Source organism: Apis mellifera, linkage group LG13 (genome assembly GCF_003254395.2).
Source record: "Apis mellifera strain DH4 linkage group LG13, Amel_HAv3.1, whole genome shotgun sequence".
Classification (NCBI taxonomy): domain Eukaryota; kingdom Metazoa; phylum Arthropoda; class Insecta; order Hymenoptera; family Apidae; genus Apis; species Apis mellifera.
In genome coordinates, this window is record NC_037650.1 from 1492070 (window position 1) to 1515680 (window position 23611).

Sequence of the window (23611 nt, forward strand, 5' to 3'; positions counted from 1 at the left end):
ATATAATGATAACAAAGTTTTTTTGCAAATATCTTAAAAACTAAAAGAGTTCAATGATTGTTGATATTATGTAAGAAAAAATTATTCAAAATATCGATTTCTATAACATATATAAAAATTATTGAAATCAAAAACATATTTGTATTCTATACATATATTATAATTTTCGTTTTCATTTTGGTGTAGTAGATCATTCTCTTTAAATACCTTCTTAATCTTGAAATAATTAATCATGGAATTCCTAATTATAAATCATATATAATATATTTATTTAATTTTTTTTTATTTACATTCTCTTTTTCGTCAAGTGATCTTGATTTTATAATCTGGAATAAAACTTTAAAAAGTGGAATTAGAATTGAAAACTCTGATTTAATTCTTCACTCTTTATTATGAAAATAATTACATGTATTATAAAATGATATTTATATCGAATAAACAAAACTAAATTAAAAAAATTAGATTTAATAATTAAAAAAATAAAATATCTGTAATTTGATATTTCTAATATTAAAATGTTTATCCATGATAAATTACATTAATTAAAAATTGCTCGGTGCATTGTATAATTTATTAAAAAAAATTTGAACAATATGTGTAAAATGCATATTGGTACTTACTAATACATTAATCCTAATATTTTAATTTAAATTTAATACGACATGTACATTATATTTAAAAAATTAAATGACATATTGAATAAATAAACAATATATGTATATAATATATAATAAAATATAAAATATAATTAAACAATATGTATATAACTTGTCAATTTAATTGACAATAAAGATGTATATGCAAATTTGAAAATTAAATGACAATACCAAGTAATTGTAACTGAATTTAAAGGCATCATAGGATATGACCGTATTCTTCATCATATCAGCTTTATTGATTTCAACATACACGTTCAAGTTGTCATATTGTCATTTCTTCTACGCAATTTTTAACAAAAATATACTATCATCCTCACTATGATCTTATCTTTATTCTTATCTTTTACTAGATTATTAAATACTATATCTTTAAAACAGGATTTAACATGTACATTAATCATGACATATGTCCGCTTTACAGTTGAACACAGTTTCTTCTAGTTTGTTCCTCAGAAAATTCCAATCGCATATGCCGTGTTCGCAACAATCGATATCTAACGGTTTTTCATTTAAGTATAAGTTCACCTTGTAATCTTTACTACATCTGAAAATAATATTAGCAGTATAATAAGAAAAGAATAAATTAATCTGAATAATTAAAAAAAATTTTAAATAATTATAGACATACTTAAACAACATAATCACTAAATTCGCAGAGAGCGGCGTTAAGTGAGCCTGATACCATTTTCTGTTTCTTGCTTGGATAAAATTTTTAGCTAACAAAGGTTCTGGATCTTTTGCAGCTCCAATTGTGGATAACAAAAGTTGAATTGCGGTAATATCAGCAAAATAAAAAATACCTTTCGGTTCGTCTACACCGTATCCATCCTCAAAATTTCTAAAATATTTACATGTAATATATGATGTAATATTTATTATTGATAATATTATACATACTTCAATTCATTAACTGTAATTTCTATGTAATTTATTATCAATTATATTATATTAAAGTAATTTTAAAAAAGATAAATCATTTTTTTTTATTAAAATGGATTTATGTTTATAATTATTAAAAAAAATTTTAATTTATGATATAATATATTCCTATAATTGTATAATATATTCCTATAATTGCATAAATTTGCATTAATAATACTCAACATATTATAAAAAAAAATTGTAATATTTTTCTTAAAAATAGATATCTTTTAGATATTTATTTTAAATATTTTTTAGTATCAATTACAATTGAAATGTATAAATAAAAAAATAAATTATATGGGATAGATAAAATTATATGAAAAAATAATAATTAATCATTTAAAAAAAATAGAATTTTACATTTATTATAATAATATTTTATTTTATAATTTAAAATTTTTTCCTCGATTATTTTATATTTTCATATTTTATGCATACATTATTGTATATTTTCACATAATCATAGTTATAAAATTTTACTCAATCATCTATTTTTTTTTTTTTATTCCAATATTCAATATATTTTTGCATATATATTTTCACATTCAAAAATAATGGTCCAATTAATCCCTTCCCATCAAGTTCCGATCAAGTTCCATTATATGTTAAAGACTAGTCGAAAGTTAATTATATAATACTTAACAAATTTTGAATTAGAAATCATTTAAAATACTTTGAATTGATATGATATATAGAAAAATTTAATAAAATGTATGTTTACATCTCATAAAAATAAAATTATAAAGGAAAAATTTTTATATTTAATTTAAATTAAAAAAATGAAATATTTATCAATTATAAATTAAATATGAATTAATAAATAAAATTTTATTTATTTATACAACAAGAGCTAAAATCAATTAATAATTTTAACATTAAAAAGATATTTCAAAATTATAATAGTCCATTACTTACATGGTCCAGTTCTTTTGAATTTTCTATATATACTTACCGAAAATGATTGTACACGTCCTTTATCATTGGACATCCAACAATTTGTCTCATGTTTTGACCATAACCTGAATTATAATAAGACATCAAATCTTCACTGAATTGAATCTTTTCCAGATCCTCCTTTCTAAAAATGGCGCACCAGGGAGATGACCCGTAATAAATAGTCTCAAAGGTGCAAGTACGATAAAAAGATTTGATAGTAGCTAAATAAAATTGATTAATGGAATTAATAAAAAATTCGTTTAAAACGAAAAAAAATTAAATTTTAATTTTAATTGTAAAATAAGATTTTATACTAAAAGGAAGTGGTGACGAATAACCGAGTCGATCACTAATACTACGAAGCATTTCATCCCATTCTGCAGATTGTATATATTTATGAAATTCTTTCATTTGTGATGCACTCTTATGTTTCAAAAATGGTTGATAAATATTATGAAACTGTAAATTATTATACATTAAACAATTATACAATTAAAAGTTATCTTAACGATTAATAATTAATATTATACGAACTTGCAATAAATTATCTTTCTTCTTTATTTTTATATCAAAAGTTACATTACCAAATAAACCATTTATGAAGCTATTTATACTATCTTTTGTTCCCAATTGTTCGATTCCTCTAAACTATATATAGATCAAAATGAATGTCAATTATTATAAAAATTTATAAATATATTTATTAAATTTAAAATACTTACAAGATATTCATGTTTTAAAGAATTAACTGAGTCATATTCAAAAAAATTCGGGAAATAATTTTTAAATCGTATACCAAGAGAAAACATATCTTGTTTATCTTGTTTTATCAATAGTTTAAGATTATCATCATCTAGAAATTCATATTTTTTCCACTCTCTCAGCTTTTCAATGTCCTTTGGACATAAATGAACTCCTAATAATAAATGTAACGTTATATGAAAATTATGAACTGATTAAAAATATTTATATTATACTTACCGCCTAGGTCATAGCTCTCAGAGATATTATTATGATATTTTTGCAAGAGTTCATGTACGTGAGGCGACCAATAATTGTTATCACTACTAATTGAATGTCTAGCTAACATCCAAATCTGGCGAAGTTTACAATCTGTGAAAAAAAAAAAAATATAACGAAGGTAAGTAGAAAATATAATTTATGCATTATTTGAGTTTTGTAGATATAAGGTGACAATCTATTACCTACTTGGCAAATGAGGATTAGTTATTGCACCACGAACAATATGATTACGTGTGTATGGACCGAAATGCATAAAGGGATCTGTATCATCAGTGTAACAATAATCGCTTAAAACTAAATGATTTGTCAAACAAAAAATTGCGATTAATATCGCAATGATTTTTATATTCGACATATTTATTTTCTTGAAGGAACCTATATTGTATCTGAAATGAAAGATTATGTATATATAATTAAATAATTTAAAATATATACAAACTATTGCGATGATTTTTTGAAAACGATATACATACGCGAAAAGTATATTGCTTAAAAAAAAAAACATAAAAATAAACACAAAATTTAAAATAAAGTTTATGAAAGTTATGAGAATTCCCTGTTACGAGATGGTACTTACAAGTTATCGTTTCAACGATTGTTTAAGCTTAAACACTGCTACTCACCTTCTACGATTGAACGACTTAAGCGCGCGTTCTCCTCTTTTATAGGAAGGAGCCTATCAATACCTTCAGGTCTCAATGCTCTATAAGATTTAAATGAACGTTTTCGAATGTGTATTAAGATTGTTAATGACGTATAAAAAAGAACAATTTACAACAGATTATAATTACATTGAATTTCTTATATACTTCAATTATTATCTTATAGAATATTTTATTGTATTTAGTACGCATCTTAAATTTCCTGTTCAGCTGTACGCAAGATAAACGTGATGTTAAAACCGCACTTAAGCATTGTCGTACACCAATAAACTAAGCATACCTCAGAGTATAATCTCGAAAGCTGTATAACCTCGAAACAAGTTCAATTAAAATTTGATTTCATTACCTATAAAAGTACAATGGAAAACAATACGATTAGAACGGATAATAAAATCGTAAATAAATGAATAGTTAAAATGAACGAATTATTAGAAAACATATCATATTTCACTTCAGAGAAATTTTGATAATAATTTTCTTAGGATAAATGGATATATGTTTAAATTATATATTTAAATCAATGCATGCATATAACTAAAAGTGTTTATCAAAATAAAGGAATGATTATAAGAACTTCTTTCACACATTGAAACGATGAAAGAAGTTCATATGTACATACAAATATGTCTATGTAATTCATATGTACATATATATGTATATGTATGTATTTATCGAGTCATAAATAATTTAATTTTGCATTGGATGGAGTAAGTGATAAAGTGAGAATGCTCAACTATGTACATGACAGTACAGAATACAGTATAATGCAGTATAGTAATACAGTATTTGTTACAGTATCCACTTGCGTAGCAGACTTCTTCAACGAAAACACGACGCACAGTGATAACACAATTAGCTGATTTAACTGATCAAAAGTCAATTTAAAAAATTTTTATTACTTAAGGTAATTAAATATGTGAATTAAAAATGTTATGATATTTTTTTTATCAATTATAAGACTTCTTGAACTCATGAAGTATACCTTGTCAAATGTTAAGAATTATATATATATATAATTATTATAATACATACGATCTTTAAGTTTTTGTGAAATAATTTTTATGTTTTAAAAAGATTTTTTTCATTATTTATTTTTTGATTAAATATGCTTTATATAAAAGATCATTCCTTTTTTATTATGTCTTTTTGTGATTACTAATATTTAAAAATATACATAAAATATATTATATTTCACGAAATTTTATTATATTTCAGAATGAATATTTATTTTCTATATTTATTTTATAAAATTTATGTTTACAATAAAAAAATTGATATCCACTATTTGTTTTTAGACCATTAACAATAAAGTCAAAACGACTAAATGTTAAAAGAGAATCTAACAAATAGAAAAAAGAGTTAGTTTAAAATTATGAAACAAAAAGCATTAAAAAAAATTAATTTTTGTTTCATATTATTTATATATATTTTTGGTAATTGCAAATGTTCTAATGGATCGAATAATTCAAAAAACGAAATAAGACTGCAGTTATGACAAAATATGTAATTATACAGTGTATCCGTTTTATCTATGAACAAAAAAAATATGATACGAAAAAATGTTCCATACAAAATTTATAGGATTTAAGGTATATATAGCGATAACAGATTTAATTTTATAAATATATGATTTTATATTTTATTTTAATTTTAACCTTAAAACACGTTATGAAAATCATATTAATATTTTTAAAAACTCTATATTTTTATGACTCTCAGATATTTTCAAACATTTAATATATTTGCATAAATCGTATCTAAAGATATGTCGACATTAGTATTATTCCCTGATATACAGGAAATTTTTCGATCGAACTTTGAACATCATAATGGCATTAAAAAATGTTGATTTTATGCATTTAAAACAATATGATTTATAAATGAATATAAAATTTTATTTAAATAATTTTTTTTCATTTTTTTTTTAATTGTTACAAATTATGTATGAGAATTATTAATGTTATAAAATATATCAATTTGTCATTTCATTTTTTCTTATAATCAAAAACATGAATATTTCAAATTTTCTTTAATATATTGAAATTACTATTATTATCATATAACTTATTTTGTCTATTTTTTTTAAAAATCATAAAATAAATTCATATTAATAAATGCGCATAAAACTTATTATTATGGTTGAAACATCTTTGTAAACAAAAGAAAGATATCTATTAACAATAATTACATTGAGAAAATGATTCAATTGTAATATATGAAATATGCAATATGATATGTATAATAATATATATATAAAATAATACAAATAGTGTATAGAAAGATGTAGTAGTATATTATATTTTTTATATTTTATGAAATAAGATGATTACAAATATTTAAATCAAAATTATAAATGCTATAATGTTATAAAGATAGCGAATTAAATTCTAGATTTAATATATCATCATAGTCAGTATTTTAAATTCACATCGAATTGGAAATCTCTTTTTTTTTAAAATCTGATTAAAATTTCGAAAGTTCAAATATATAGTTTATATAAATTGTGTCAATAATAATAATATAAATAAAAATTTATAATATAAATGTAATTTATATATTTTTCATAAATTTTTCAAATTTTTTTTTCAATTTTCAAAATATTTTTATACTTTATATATACAAATATAAAAATCCAAGCAAAAAAATTATAATATATATGGGAATTATATTAATTTAAATTAAAATGAATAATTATCTTACATTTTTTTATATTAATTTCATTCTTATGATTATAAATAATTAGCATCAAGAAATAATTCTTTACTATATTAGAAACTTTTGTTTGTAGATTTTCACAATTATATTAAATTAATGAATTTAATTGATACTAAATATTAATAATTACTAATACTAAATAATTTATATTAAAATATTTAATTTAATTATATATATAAAAAATATTTCAATTTGGAAAAGTAAACTGGAAATTCAATTATAATTATAATAATTGAATGAATATTCTATATGAGAGTTTGCTTCATTTGACATAATAAATTTAAATTGCTTATAATTTAATAAAAAAATCTTAATTGAGATTTTTATTAATATTAATTTTTTGTTTATAGTTTTTTTTTTGACTAATATAATAAATATTTAATATAATTTCTTTCTATCTTTGAAAAATGTACCATGAATATATTAACATGTATACGTTCGTCTATGAAACGGAAATAGGTTCAACAAGGTGCATTGATCCGATGCAGAAATTATGCTTGAGTATTGCAATGTGAGTCAGAAGAAAAAGAGATTGATAAAGAGTAATAGAAATAGAAAGAGAAAAATATAGAAGAATTGAGAGAAAAAAAGAGAGAACAATAGAGTATTTCAATCATACAAAAATTGAATTGCATTTTAGATTGTATTATAACAAAAATAGAAATAATTATGAGAAAAAATAACAAAATTTTATTTTTATCATATCTTCTTTATATTATTACTTTATATTATATCATGATATCTTATTTATTATTTAAATGTAAACACTTTATAAATATAATATATAAATTAATCATAAATATGATTAATTTAAATTATTATATATTATATATTTAAATTATAAGTTTGAAATGTTTGAAATTTCAAATTATATGAAGTATATTAATAATAAAAAATTTTATTATATTTTCAATGACAGTTATTATGGAAATTTTTTATTAATTTTGTTACTAAAAATTTCCAGCAGAATATCGATAATTATTTCAACAATTCTTTACGATTTTTTAAAATTAAATTGAAAATTCTTTTGAATAAATATTTAAATTCTTAAAACAAGATATGCGAATTTCAAACTTTTGACATAATATATATATGTATATATAAAAATATGTATGTGATATATAATATTTAATGCATTTAATTGATTATAAGTTGCAAATTTAAAGACAAGTATGTGTAAATATGTGAAAAATTTAATATGATGCATGTATTTTTATTTTTCTTAGAATTTGAACGAAATTTTTTATTTTTGTTACATCAATATTTTTGTAAATGATTTTTAATCATTAACGTCAATTTAAAGCTAAAATGATTATTTATATTTTTTTATTATTTATATGTATACGTATAAAAATCAATAATATAAAAATAAAAATTAATATTCTACATTTTGTTTACATTTCAAATAATTTTCTATTAGAATTTTCTATAAGAATTTAGTTCTTTAATATGTACATTAAAAAATCCATAACTAGTGATCTGATATAAACAAAATATATCAATCATCATATGAATATTAATTAACAATTGTAAATTTTTTTCAATATTAAATAAAATTAAGAATAGAAATAAATTAACAGAATTTTATTTGTGTCATCTTTATATCATTTTGTATTATTACTTATTGATTTTATATTTTTATTATACAATTTTGATTATTAATTATTTATTATTACATTTTATAATTTTATAATGATATTATTTTATAATATTGTTGTATCGAAAATATTTTAAATTTTTCAATCGTATTTAACTTTTACAGAGAAACATTTCTACAATATTTTAATTTTATCTAAAAAATGTACAAAATCCTTTATTATTTACACATTTACTTTTTGATCACAATCAAATTAAATTTTCAGTTTCTATTTCAAATTTCATAGTCAAATGTTAAATTTTTTAATGGATTTATATGATAAAATCAATTTTAAATCAATAATATATTTATTTTATAAAAAAAATTTTATTAAAAATTATAAAAATATTTGATTAATTTCATATTACTGACTTCAAAATTATTTCAAGATCATAAATATATTTTGGATATATTCTCAAAATTATTTTTTTTTTCCTATATTGTCATAAAACAACTAGAAAACATGCATAATATTTCTTTAAAGACAGGAATATTCGATAGAGTTTGACAAACATTACTTCGATAAATTGAAATTCATATTTTTTTTAAAAGAACAAATTTTGAAAATTTATTATAATTGCTAAAATAATTGATATAAATTCTTGAACATTTATTATTCTTCAATAAACCATTTTCATCAATTTATATAATCTTTATCTGTCTGACATTTTTAACACATACTATAAATTTGAATTTTCCCCTTCTCTTTTCCTCATAATAAATTATTACTGGAAGCAATATTTAATATTATATATTAAATATTGAATATTTTCAACAAAATCAATATTTAAAGAAATTAATATGAAATGCAATTATATATATATATATATATATATATATATGAATTAAATTTTACATAAAATACTTAGTGTTCCAATTAAAATTTGTTCAAATTTTCTATAGTTATAATAATTAATTAATTAATAATTATATAATTTTTATTAATTATATATATAAAGTAATAATTAAACGTTGAATAAAAAACATTTGATGTATTGATTATATTATTATCAATATAAAATAGCAATTTATAGTGAAAAATATAGTATTCGAATATTTTTAATAAATGAAATATATAACTTATAAACTATGGTCATTATCAAGATATTAAATGATTTTAAAATAAGAAAATAAGTAGAAATAGATCTGAAATATGATCAAGTTATGAAAACTCAAAAAAATAATTAATTAATTAATAATTATATAATTTTTATTAATTATATATATAAAGTAATAATTAAAAAAAAAATAAAGCATATAGTTTCATTTTACAATATATTTAATATTATAATAATAATATTATTATTAAAATTTAATTTAAATATTATTATTATCATAATATTTTATAATGATATTTAAGTATACAAACAGAAAATAAAATGTAAATTATTTGTATGAATAAAAACATCGTGAATATATTAATTAAAATAGATTTCTAAAAAAAGTTCTTAAAATTTAGAACTAAGATAAGAATAGAATGATTTAAATATAACATAGTCCTCAAATTGAGAGAGAAGTTTTCGAAAGAAGGATTAGTTGACACTATTATATATTGCTGATGAATAATAATGGTGAAATTAAAATATTTATTAAATTATTCTGTCAATTTTAATATAAAAAATTTTAAATATTTCTGAATTAAAAAATTTCAAATTGTTATTTTTTCATTAAATAGATCTTAAAATATCTATATATCTATATAGATATATCTATTTATTAACTTGTAATTTTATTTTCATAAAAATTAATATAGAGATTTTTAAGAAATAAATTGATATATAATTTTTTGTATTACATATTTTGTATTTTCTTTTTTTCCTATAAAAACAAAAATTTTTTTAATTATTTGATATTTGAGAGCTTCAATTTCATAAAAGAATGAAAAAAATTTAACTTAAAATTAACACAAATTTTAACATGAAAAAGACACGAAATTTAGTTGCCTAGCAATTCCAATCTATGCTCATTTTTTACATCTTTTATATATTACATCTTTTAAATTAGTTCTATATATTTTTAACATCATATTTCTATTAACCTATTATATCTATCAAAGGAAAATATATATTTATTATGTGTATATGATAACTGAAGAGATTATTATACATATATTTTTATATATTTATTCACGTTTATAACTTATTGAATCCATTACATATATACATTTAAACTATCACATTTCCAAATTGTTTCTTTAATTGAGAATATTGTAAAAAAATATTAAAAAAAGTAATTTTTTGTATTCTAATAATTTCAGCATTTATTAAGATTTAATTAAGAATCTATTGCTCTTCAGATTCTAATCTTCTCTCTTTCTTCAGAATCTATTCTTCAGATTCATTTTTTTAACATATTTCTCATTTTATAATATTGTTCAACATTACTTGATAATTATTTTATTATAATATTTTTCGAATTCCTAAATCTATTTTTTCTTTATTTTATATTTTATATTATATTAGACTACTATAATATATAAAATATAGTAATATTTACGTTTAGAAATATATATTTATGTTAATATTTATATTTAGAATAATAAAAATATTTCTAAAAAATATAAAAATTAATATAAAAAATAAAGGATTATATATTATAAATATAATTTTTCATAACTTATTTTTTTTTAATTTATTATTAATTTTTAATTATTAATTAATTTTTGTTTTTATATATAATAATGTAAAATATCTCAAAAATGTAGGAACATCTGTAAACTGATTTCTAGTAATTTCAAGCAATATTTTTTTTTCTAAAAACTTACTTAAAAAAATATTGTCAATCATTTAGTCCACTTACACAATGAGAGTAGCGTTATAATTGAGTATTGCCAATCAAGTATAAATAATTTCAAGCAATATATCTTGAAAAAAGCGCCGAAGCCTAAATGCTAATTGACTAGTGTTTTTTTGTTAATAACTTCTTAACAAAGCCATAACGAAAATTTTTGCAAAGGAAAATGTTGCTTGAAATTATTTCAGAAATTACCAATTATAATATTTAATATTCAATATTTTATCCTATATATCAATTAAACTTTGTAAAATAATTAATATTTAAAATTTAAATTTAATAGACACTTCTTTTAGACATTTTTTTTGTTTAATATATTTTCTTTTTTATTTTACATTCGTAGATAATATATATATTTTGAAATTAATTTATTTATAGATGTAATTAAAGAAAATGATAAATTATTATAGCTTTTATATACTTATTTATATCTTAATTAAAATCTACACATTTATTTTTAGCTGATAATATAATATGTATTTATATTAATGTTTTTTCACTTGATATTTCAATGCTACTAATGTTCATACATTAACAATTCTAAACTACAAAGAATAATTTCATATTCTCTGTTAATTTTATTACAAAGATATTATGTTTGATATTATAATCTTAAAATTTTTTATAATGATATATAAATAATATAAATAATAATAAATAATATAATAATATGAATAAGTATATAAATAAACTTTATAATTTCTTTTTATATCATATTCAAATATATTGTATTATTTTATAAATATATATAGAACAATATTCTTATACTGTTCTATTTGCATTATTAAACATTATTAAGTTCTATTTTTAATAATAACTTTAATAATTATTTTTTTAATTTTTTAATAGTCAAACATTTCAAGACAATTCTAATTAAAATCCAGAAGATCAAACATTACAAATTAAAAATTGATCCAAATCCAGCTTATTACGAGATTCGAAAAGCAAACGCAAATATTTAGTCGTCTTATTACTGAAATATAAGAAGTAAAATTGGTTAATGCTTAATCCCTTTATTATAGAAAATTGTCATACAAAGAAAATCGGTTAATATTTGATAACTAAATACATAATTGTTACAGCAAAAACATACAGCAAAATTACTGTAAAAATTCTCATACTGTAAATATGAAATAGTGAAGGAAATTGGTGTAATTAGTATTGTGATTCATACTACAACTAAACGGTGAAAGAAAAAGAAATAATGGGTGTCCTATTATATTATATTATTATAGATTTAGATTGACTTTAGAACTAAAAATTAATAATAATAAATCTAGAATTATAACACAAATTTAAATTTCCAATATTTGAAAAACTAAAACAATCTTATTATATATATTTTATATATATATTTAAATTATATATATAATTTATATATATTTAAATTAGAATCTGATTAGATTCTAACTGAATAAGAGTTTAGAAAAAAGACATATGTATAATACAAATTTTTCTAAATGAATATTTTCATGAAACAAGAACCACTATAATGTAAAAGACATTATGATAAAGTTTTTAATAGATAAAAATGATGAGAATTGAGAATGTAGTATAGAAAAAAAAAAAAATACGAACACTGATAAAGAAATAGAAGAAAAATATATTTTATATATTATAATTCTTATCATATTCATTTACTTTCATTAAAAAAATAAAATTATTTTTATTTCTTGCGAAAAATTAATATATATATAATCAATATTAAAGGTAATCATATTAACATTGAAATATATAGTTATATAATTAATATATAGTTAATATACCTAATTTCGGATTTACAATCAATAAATTAATTTTTATTTATTTTTCGCAATACAAAGATGAAAAAATATTACGTTCTCCAAATTATATTTAGTAAAAAATCAAAAGTTCTTACATTTTTTGTATGAAATATATTTCTAGACAATCATTCAAATGTTATTTGTATTAATATATCGATATTGATGAAACCTAAAAAACAAAAACCTAAAAAAATTATTAGTGATCGGTCCAGTTCATCAATCTTATTTGTGCTAGTGAAAAGACTCAGAACAATTAATTAATCAATTAATATTTCAAATAAAGTTATTTTAATCCTAACTAATTATTCAAAAAATTACCTATTATGAAGAAACAATACATTATCATCTTTCAAAGTAACTCAATTCGTCTTCAATGAATTTTTATGAGAAAGAAATGTAGTATGAGAAGAATATATAACATTATTATTCCTATTGCCATTGCTAAATTAGATACATCACGTAACATAATGTGATGTTTGGCTTTGACGAAATTTTGGTAATGTGACGTAATTTCTGCCTAATATAACAGTAATAGTGAGGATGTGTATTTCTCATGATGTCATGTGTATTCCTCTCTTTGCGAAAATTCACTGCAAAGGAATTGAATCATTGAGTATTTGACAATTCTATTCGCAATTAGTAATGTTGGGTTTCAATTAATCATATCAATGATTTATTGTTATATTTTCAAGAAATAATAAGAAAAAAATATTTTTATATTATATCAAAATAAAAAAAGATCGGAATATTATTTTTTATTATATAAATTTATATTACATATATTTTTTATTAAATAGATTTATTTCAGAATTAAATTTTTTCATTATATATTGATTAACAGCTGTAATAATTGTAATTTCATTTGTACTTAAATTTTAAATTTTAAATTTTCTACAATATATTCTACATTTATCTATCATATAGATTTTTATTAGTGTGTTCTATAAATAAAAATAAAAAACTAAAATAAAAATAAAAATAAAAAAATTATATATATATATATATAAATTAAAACTAGATTAAAAATTACTATAAAATAAAAGAAATTGTAATAGCTTAATTTTAATATAATACAATATAGAAAATTCATATGGAATTTAATTTTCCATCAATATCATTATTCTATTGGATAAAATACTTTTTAATGGCAAAAAGAAATTTTTTTTTAATGGCCAATAATGATATTTTTGAATAAACTCGTTGTTTATATTAAACAAGTTCATTTTTTAAATTGTTCAATTTTTTGTTTTCAAATAGCAATAAATATATTTTAAAAGAAAAAAAAATATATAATATATAAATATAAATATATAAGATGATCTATATAAAATATTACAAGAAACAAATGTTTTAAGAAATTTTCTTAAAATTTTTTTTAAATTAAATAGTTTAGAGAGACTGATTTTTTAGCATGTAATAAATCCGAATAATAAAATTTCGAATAATAAAAAATTAATATTATTTTCCATTTAAAAATTTAAAGAAATTTAAACGAATTTCTTTATCAGTTCTTTTTCAATCATTCCAAGAAATTTATTACATGCAAAAAAAAATAGTTTTTCTACATTATTTAATTTAAAAAAAAAACGAAAATATTATTTTTATTAGTTTTTATCAAAAATAATTTCTAAGATTTTATTAAAACGTCCTGTATACTTGTAATAGAATAATAAAAAATCTAATATTATAATAGAATATTTGAAAAAATAAATATAATTAATTTTATTATTTTATTATTACTACTTAATTTTATTTTATTTTATTATTACTACTTAATGTTATTATTGTTAGTATTTTTAACAATAATATTACTAATATATTACTACAATAAATACTATAAATTATATAAATTACATAAAAACAGTATAAATATTAGTAATATTAATATTATGTAGATAGCTATATATATTACATAATATTTTTACTTTATATTTTATTTTTATATCATATTATATCATATTATATCTTATTTTATATGATATTTTTATATTATATAAAATATTACTAAAAATTTATCAATATTTTTCAATTTGATATACAAAATTGTTTAACGAAGCGAAAATATGATGAAGAAAAAGAATGGAAGATGCTTAGCAAATTGCCGCGGGGATCAATGAGCAGGTGCATCTCGCAAAACGGACAAAAGATTCAAAATCTTTCCTCGGTATTTTGAGAAGAGGCCGACAAATAGTTTGATCAAGCATTAAAGGATTCTGTTTTCTAAAACAAATTTCTCATGTGAATGATTTTAATATAGTTTGATGTCGAAAGATCGAATTCGATGCTTCTAAAATTATAATTTCGTTATTGGAGACTTGTAAGATTATCCTCGTGAGAGATTCTATGTAAGATATAAGATCATTCTATAATGTTATTTTTATCTTATTCTATTAAATTAATTGTAATATTTATGTAAGAAATTTTCAATATTTTTTATATATTTTATATATTTATATATAATCTTATATAATACTTTAATAATATATCTAAAAAATAAATAATTGCCATTGAATATATATATACGTCATTATAAATTATCAATAAAAAAGAATAATGTTTTTGTCTTTTCCATTTTTTTAAATTTTCTATTAGAGAAAGAAATAAAAATAGTATGAACATTTTATTATAATATACCATACAAATATTAATATTAATATTCGTGGAATATTTTTGAAGAATTAATTTTAGAATTAAAAAAGAATTTTAAAAGAAAAAAGTAGAAGAAAATCAATTGATCAAAAAGAATATAAAAATTATTATGCAAAAATATTTATTAAAGCTTATTTATTAAGTTATAAACAATTTAATTTTAGATATTAGAACGAATTTTTATTAAACAAAACAAGAAGATAGAACAAAATAATGGTATAAAAGAAATAAAGTTAAAGAATAAAGAATAAAGTTCTGAATTTTTTTTTTCTTCATCTTTGGTCATTCATAACTTGATGTAAGTTTTAATTAACATTTATATTTGTTTTAACTTCAAGAATCAATTCCCCAAAGATATTCTACAAATATATTAACATTATATAATAAAGATATAAAATAAACTATAAAATGAGAATTATTGAATGAATTATTGATAATATACTAGTATTGATAATATATTATTATATAGAATATTTGAACTTTAATAATAAACAATAAAATGAATTTCTAAATATTATACCAAGAATAAATTTACGAAAAAAAAAAAATTAGAATTTAGCATTAATCTAATTATTATTATGATTAAAATTTATATAATTATTAAAAAATATATATCAAGAATATCAAGAATATTCTAAAAAAATATTATTAATAAATATTATTAAAAATATATAATTATTAAAAAAATAAATTATAACTATATTATTCTATTTCAGACTTATATGTCATTAAAACGTGTCATTCATTTTTAACAAAAATTATATTGTTTTATATTACTATCATCTGAGTTTTTACTTATCCAATTGTTTCTTAATTTAGAAAAAGTAAAAAGTTCATAAGTTTCATAAGATTTATCATATTTATGTTTATGCAATAATTTAAAATGAATAATTTTTCATTTGATTTATACATATATATATATATATATATACGTATGTATGTATAACTATTTTAAAATCAAGAATATTCTAAAAAAATATAAATAAAACTATTCTAAAAGAACTATTCAAGAAAAATAAATAAAATAAAAATATTGCATATTTCTATTCTCTTTTTTAATAATTAAATATCATATATAAAATATCATTTGTATGTTATACATAAAATATATGCTAAACACAGATTAAAATACATATATATTCTGCATATCATGCATCGTGTCATTATAATGTTAAAATTTCTTATAATTATAGCTTTCTACAACGCTCTCTAACTATTAATCAAAAATATTGATGAAAGGATATCATCAAAACTATTGTTCTTCCATTGTTTTTCTTCCTGTGGCATCGATCAAGTCTTCGTATATGATGAATAAAGACAGCTTTGCTATCAATCCACTAACAGATACCCACCTTTCACGAATGGTTTCGTCTGGACCTACAATCAGGATAAAATGGTAGACATCTGCCGGCCATCTGCTAGCAACTTTTCGAAGATCATGATGGACAACAAGCTACCCTTCTGGTGGCTCTCATCGACAAATGGCGCAAGGTGTGACGTCCGAAATCAGAGGTAAACCTCCTCGTTCCTTTTTTTTTAATCTTATATCATCTTTTCTTCTTTTTTTTCTTTTCTTTGTGTTCGTTTCTTTCCATTGATCGGTAGTACGCATTATGATTTTCAAGGCAAGGTGCGATTCGCACGAACTTCGATTTAAAGCATTATAAAGACGCGTGTACGCTGATTCATGCATACATGTAACATTGCATAGGTAACATTTATTTAAATTATAATCTAAATTATAAATTATAATCTATAATATGTACTTTCATAAAGAAAAGATATATTTTTTTTTTTTAGAATTTTTTTTAATTATTTACATTTTCTAATTAATTAATTTTTTTATAAATTCAATTTATAAATTTATTAAATTAATTTATTATTAATTTTATTATTAATTTATGAATATAATGATTACAAATCATTATATTTATAATCTTATTTATATTTCTTTCTATAAAATTTATCTTATAAAAATTATATTTATAAAATATAAATTTTATTAAAACAATAATCTCTATCCCATTCTAGATTTCAAAAATAAGAGTTATAAATTTTATATAAAATTAGATATATAAAATTTCTGATTAAATTTTTTATAAATCACTGCACATATTGAATTATATTTCTTATAATTCTATAAATAATGAATTCACATAATTCTTTTTTCATGAAAAAAAATATGGATTATTAACGATTTTATGTCATTTTTAGATAATTTTTTTCTTTATTTAACTTAATTTTAATTTTTGTTAAATAATTTATTTTATATATCTAATTTTATATAAAATTTTGCAATATATATTTTATACAAAATTTTTATATAAATATATTATATAAAAAATATATTATATATAATGAAAAATTATTAATAAATAATATTAATAAATTGTTTCAATAAGTAGTATAAATAAATATTAATAAATTATAAATAGCATTAATAATTTTAATTTGTTAAAAATAATAACATTATTTGAATTTATTTATTTTTTTTTTATTAAAAGTGAATAAAAATATAATTTTTTAACCTTGAATTCTTGTTTTAGTTTTATATTATATTTAAATTAATAAAATTTTTAAGAAAACTTTTTAATGATATTTTCAAAATAGAGAAAAATCTTTAAAATAGATAATTATCATTTTATATCTATTTTCTTGAAAAAAAATAATAATCGAAAAATTATTATTATTTGATAAATAATTGAAAATGTTAACAGTTTCATTCAATCTTTGCTACGCAGTACGAGAATAAGGAACTTGTACACGGTTATAAATTCAAGTGCACAGATACATTTATTCATATCGTACATAGGCATTCATCAGCACATTAAACTGTGAAACGGAATGGTTCGTGTTCCATGGCAAGCTAATTAGGAATTAACTCTGTACAGTTTATGGTTCTGCACGAATTGCTCGTTAAATTAATCTTCTCTGTGTTAATGTCGATTCTGCACTTCAGTCGCACCTGGTACACCGATCTTAACCAAGACTTTATACCTGGTGAAGGCCCCCTATTCGATTCGCAGAATCAAAGTTGAAATTGAGAGTAAATTATGTTTAGTCTTTGAAAGGTCTTCGTATCAAAGGCCCTTACTTTCCCATTATAAAAAAAATTAAAAAGAAAATTTATTACCAATCTAAAAAGTGTGTGTTTGCGATCTTCTATTATTGTACAAAGGTAATTTTAATTATTTATTTCAAATAAATATTATTTTGAGTAAAAATTATTTAATAAAAATTTAAATGTAAAAATTTAATTTTGATATAAAACTATATTATTATTTTATTTATCTTTCAAAAAAGAATTTATTATTTTTATATTTATGATAAAAAATTAAATACATGTATACAAACTGTTAATATATTCGAAAGATATTTTTAAAAAGTTGATTTTCAAAACAAATACAAAAATATTGTTTAAAATTTATTTATTTATTGAATTATAAATAATTGAATTTTCCATTAGAGGGAAATATGTGTAAAGCGAGATAAATGTAATAAAATTACTCTGTTTCATATTGCTATCTTGCTCTATTTCAGCCATAATTCAACATATTCATCTAATGCGAATTTAAATTATTTATAATTAGATTGCAAATATTTATGCAAAATAAAATAATATTTACAAGAAATACAATTCAAATAAAACTTTGTCTTATTCTTTAAATTTTATAATAATATGCTTAAAATATTTTATGTTTTTTTGCATATTATATGCATTCTGTAATTTATTGTACATTTAAAGTTTATGTATAAACTCTATGAAACATACCTAATAATTTATGTATATCTATTTATAATTTAATAATAAATAAGTAGAATCAATTGACATTTTTGTATTTGTTTTGCTCTGCAATAGATATTTCAAAGATATTCAACTATATTAATATTTTTTTATATAACTTTAATTTTATTATGTCCATATTATGAAATTATAATTTTAAACGTAAACATAATATAAAATATAGAAGTGGATGAATTAGAGACAAGAAATAATTTCGAATGAGATCTCTTTCTATTAACAACCATATCTTTTGCACTTCTTTTTCCCGAATCCATAACACGCAAATTGTTTAATGTATTCATTGCATGAATGACTGGCGACATGATGGCGACCGACATAAATTCCGACAGTGGATGGAGACGGATAGGAATTACGTCATATTTTTAAATTTGTAACATAGCAATATTTATTATTACATTAAAACAATTCAACTATCGATAAATAGAATAATATTAGCAAATCATATATGTATGTAAATGTGTGATTGTAATTTGCTCCACTTAGTTTGCACATTCAAATTTAATTCTAAATATAACTGATTTCCTGTATAATTTTGCGCATATATATACCCATATGATTGAATATTCTGGTCTCTAATAAATACGAGTACTTGATACATTTGCCATATTCCCGATCTTCTCATCTGCATTTATCCTAAGCTGTTAATCTGTCCTAGTAGGTAAATACCATTTCAGTAAATAGCTTAAATCAGATCAAATCTTTACATATATTAAATTGTTATATATGAAATGACCGATTTCACAAATGTATAAATAATTATTAAATATAGCAAATATTTAAAATCTAAAACTTGAATAAAAGTTGAATGCATTATGAATAGTATTTTTTTATTTTATTTTAAAAAAATAAGTTGTGTATTACAAATATATAACAAATTATTTTTTAACATAAAATTTAAATGTTTTTCTTTTATAAATTCAATAAAAAATATTGTAAAAAATATTATAAAATCTTCGAAACAATTATATTAAAAGAATAAATGATTCTAATATTAAAAATTCAAAGTAAAATTTTCTTTTTTTAATTGAAGAGAATATTTCAAGGATATTCATTTTCAGTTGGATGAAATCAAACAAAAATTTCTTTTATTAAAAGTAAATCGGTAGAAGTTTTTTATTAGAAATTTAAATAAAAATTAAATAATAATTAAAAATTCTATTTTCATTTTCTTTTTGTTTCATTTCAATAATTATTTTCATTTTCAAAATAAAAGTTTTGAACATTTGCAAAACAATTAAAAAAAATACATATTATTTACATTCATTTAATACATTCATTTTTAAGAAAAAAATAGATTTAAAGATTTAATAAATTATTTTATAATTAAAAAATAAATTTTGCATTATTATTTTTATAATTGTTAATATATTCATTAATATATTCGATATCTTTAAAGAATTGATTCTAGAAGTTAAAACAAAATTTGATATACAAAAATGTCGAATTATCGCATTTTATGTCTTGCTTCGTCTAATATAGAATTTAATTATATAATATAATTTAATAAATAAATCTTAATCAACATTTTTTTATCAATTTTTATATTTCTTTTGTTTTCTGGAATCGACTTTTCAAAATATTAAATATATAAATATATAAATATTATATAATATAAATATAATATAAATATATAAATATTAAATATATAAATATAACATGAATATTTATTTTTAATTAATATGAATATATTAATATTCTATAAGTGCATGTAATATAATAATGATTTAATGAATTAAAGTCATGAATTAAAATATATAAAATTATAATAATAATAATAGATAAAAGATGGATATTTTTTTATTATTTTTATTATTTAACAAAAAAATATATTATTTAACAAAGATTTAATAGAAAGTATATATTTATATTTATGTATATTTAACTTTAGATTGTACTAATGAAAAAAAATGGAAAATAAAAATTATAAAAAAATATTTAATTTCAAAAAAAAAAAATATTAAAATATCGTTTTTACTAAAATGATAAAAAATAAAATTAAACATTCAAAAATCATTTAAAATTATAAATTTTTTTTAAATAAAAATTATTAATTTATATAAAATATAATATAATTAATTTATATAAAAGAATTATATTATAAAAAATTATATTATATTATATTATATAATTATACGAATAATATAAATAATTAAAAATATAATATAAAAAATATTAAAATCAACATTACAACAAATATTTTTTATTTTATAATTATTAAAAAAAGAAAAAGTTTTTTTTAAATTAATACTATATTTTATTAATATAAAAATAGAATTACATATATCTATTTATTTATTATATTATTTCCATAATACATTACCATATTATCTTAATTATTATCATTTATATATATCATGTATAATTTAAAAAATAGTATAATTCTAATGTTAAAAAGAATTAGAGATAAAGATAGATAAACAAAATATTATAAATAATAATAAAAAATATATATAAAATATTCTTTTTCTATATTAGTGCATAATCTTGACAATGTATTGTATAATCTAATAATTTTAAGAAAGAATATTAAACATATTCAATATTTTTTTTTCTATACATAATATAGATATTTAATTTTATTCCATGCTAAAGTATATTATTTTGCCCAATATAAATAAATATTAGAAAAATTTTAATATTTACACTTCAGCTTGAAATAAAAAAATAGATTAAATTTCCTAAACTAAAATAAAATAGAATAAGAATTATAAAATATAATATTTATATATGTGAATGTATGTGTATTAAAGTAAAATCTCGATTAATTTGGCTTAAACAAAATATAAACAACACAAATAAATTGAAATTCATGGATAATCAAACTGAATAGTTGGATAATCAAAACTGAAATAATTGGAAATTCATTTTTTTATACAAATTATTTATAAATAATAATAAACAATAATTTTCTTTTTTAGTCTATAGATTTTTACGTTTTAAATATTTATTTATAATCAAATATGTATTACTTATGATCAATAATTAGTTACCTCAAAATTTCTACTCATTACTATTTTCATTTTCATTTTTATCATGTTTCCATTTACCATTGTCATAAAATATTTCTTATCATAAATCAGCTATATTATTCTAATTAGTTCTGCATATCATAAATGACAGTGTAATACGCAAATAATGAAATAAATCAATACAAAACTTATTTAAAGAATAAATATCAATTGAACTATACATTAAAAATGAGAGATCATTGAATATCGATACAATTGAAAAATTATATGAGCAAATCATATGTGGAATAATAAAAAGTAATAAATACATTGATAAAATACATATATAAAAGAAAACAAAATACCAATAACATACGGTGTTCCCAAGCAATCCCATATTTACTAACTATGCTCGACTTTGGTGATCGAACGAGAACTAATAGTTTCTATGTGGTATGGTCGTTGGAGTGAGTAATATTAGTTCCATTATTAAAATATAGAGTCATTTTAAAACAATAATGAAAAAATTTATAAATAAATAATATTGCATAGTACATATGTATATATTTTTAAGGAAGATCGTAAAATTTAAAAAATGTGAAAATAGAATAGATTAATAAACTTATTAAATGAGGAATAATAGGATTACTAAATGAAGAATAGTAGAAGGAATAATTAAAAATCTTTTATACAGATAATATTTTCTTACAATTCATTTTTATGTTTTCAATATTTACTTATATATATTTACTTATATATTTACTTATAATTTACTTATAATTTAAATTTATAATATATATATATATAATATATATCAAATATAATGACTATTTAATAACTTCAAATTTTTACTCATTAGTATTTTCATTTTTATTTTTGCGAATACTTGTATTAATATCCATAAGTCATAGCTATATTGTCTTGCTTCTATCCTTTATGATATAATACTTACAAGTATATCTGAATTGTCATATATAACAATGTTTTACGCAAATCGTGAAATAAATCAATGCTAAAATAAAATTTATATAAAAGAAATAATATCAACTAGATATGTATTTTTAATTCTAAAAATGA

The 23611-nt window shown here is 18.5% G+C and overlaps 1 protein-coding gene across 5 annotated transcripts in view; it reads right to left on the reverse strand.

Annotated features, from left to right (window-relative positions):
* Window positions 1-876: 876 nt before the first annotated feature.
* LOC724619 (multiple inositol polyphosphate phosphatase 1) overlaps window positions 877-23611 on the reverse strand; it is a 38530-nt gene continuing 15795 nt past the window's right edge. Inside the window, exons 1-11 of one of the 5 annotated variants that reach the window (XM_026444718.1) lie at window positions 4485-4542; window positions 4334-4414; window positions 4166-4245; window positions 3729-3928; window positions 3501-3632; window positions 3242-3435; window positions 3054-3167; window positions 2834-2978; window positions 2536-2740; window positions 1288-1497; window positions 877-1203 (exon numbers count right to left, since the gene is read on the reverse strand). In XM_026444718.1, the coding sequence (XP_026300503.1) occupies window positions 1053-1203; window positions 1288-1497; window positions 2536-2740; window positions 2834-2978; window positions 3054-3167; window positions 3242-3435; window positions 3501-3632; window positions 3729-3897 (1320 nt within the window). In that variant the 5' untranslated portion in view covers window positions 3898-3928; window positions 4166-4245; window positions 4334-4414; window positions 4485-4542 and the 3' untranslated portion in view covers window positions 877-1052. Of the gene's footprint in view, window positions 1204-1287; window positions 1498-2535; window positions 2741-2833; window positions 2979-3053; window positions 3168-3241; window positions 3436-3500; window positions 3633-3728; window positions 3929-4165; window positions 4246-4333; window positions 4551-23611 lie in introns of those variants that run through there. The other 4 variants (XM_026444717.1, XM_006571936.3, XM_026444716.1 and 1 more) reach the window with 4 other exon arrangements.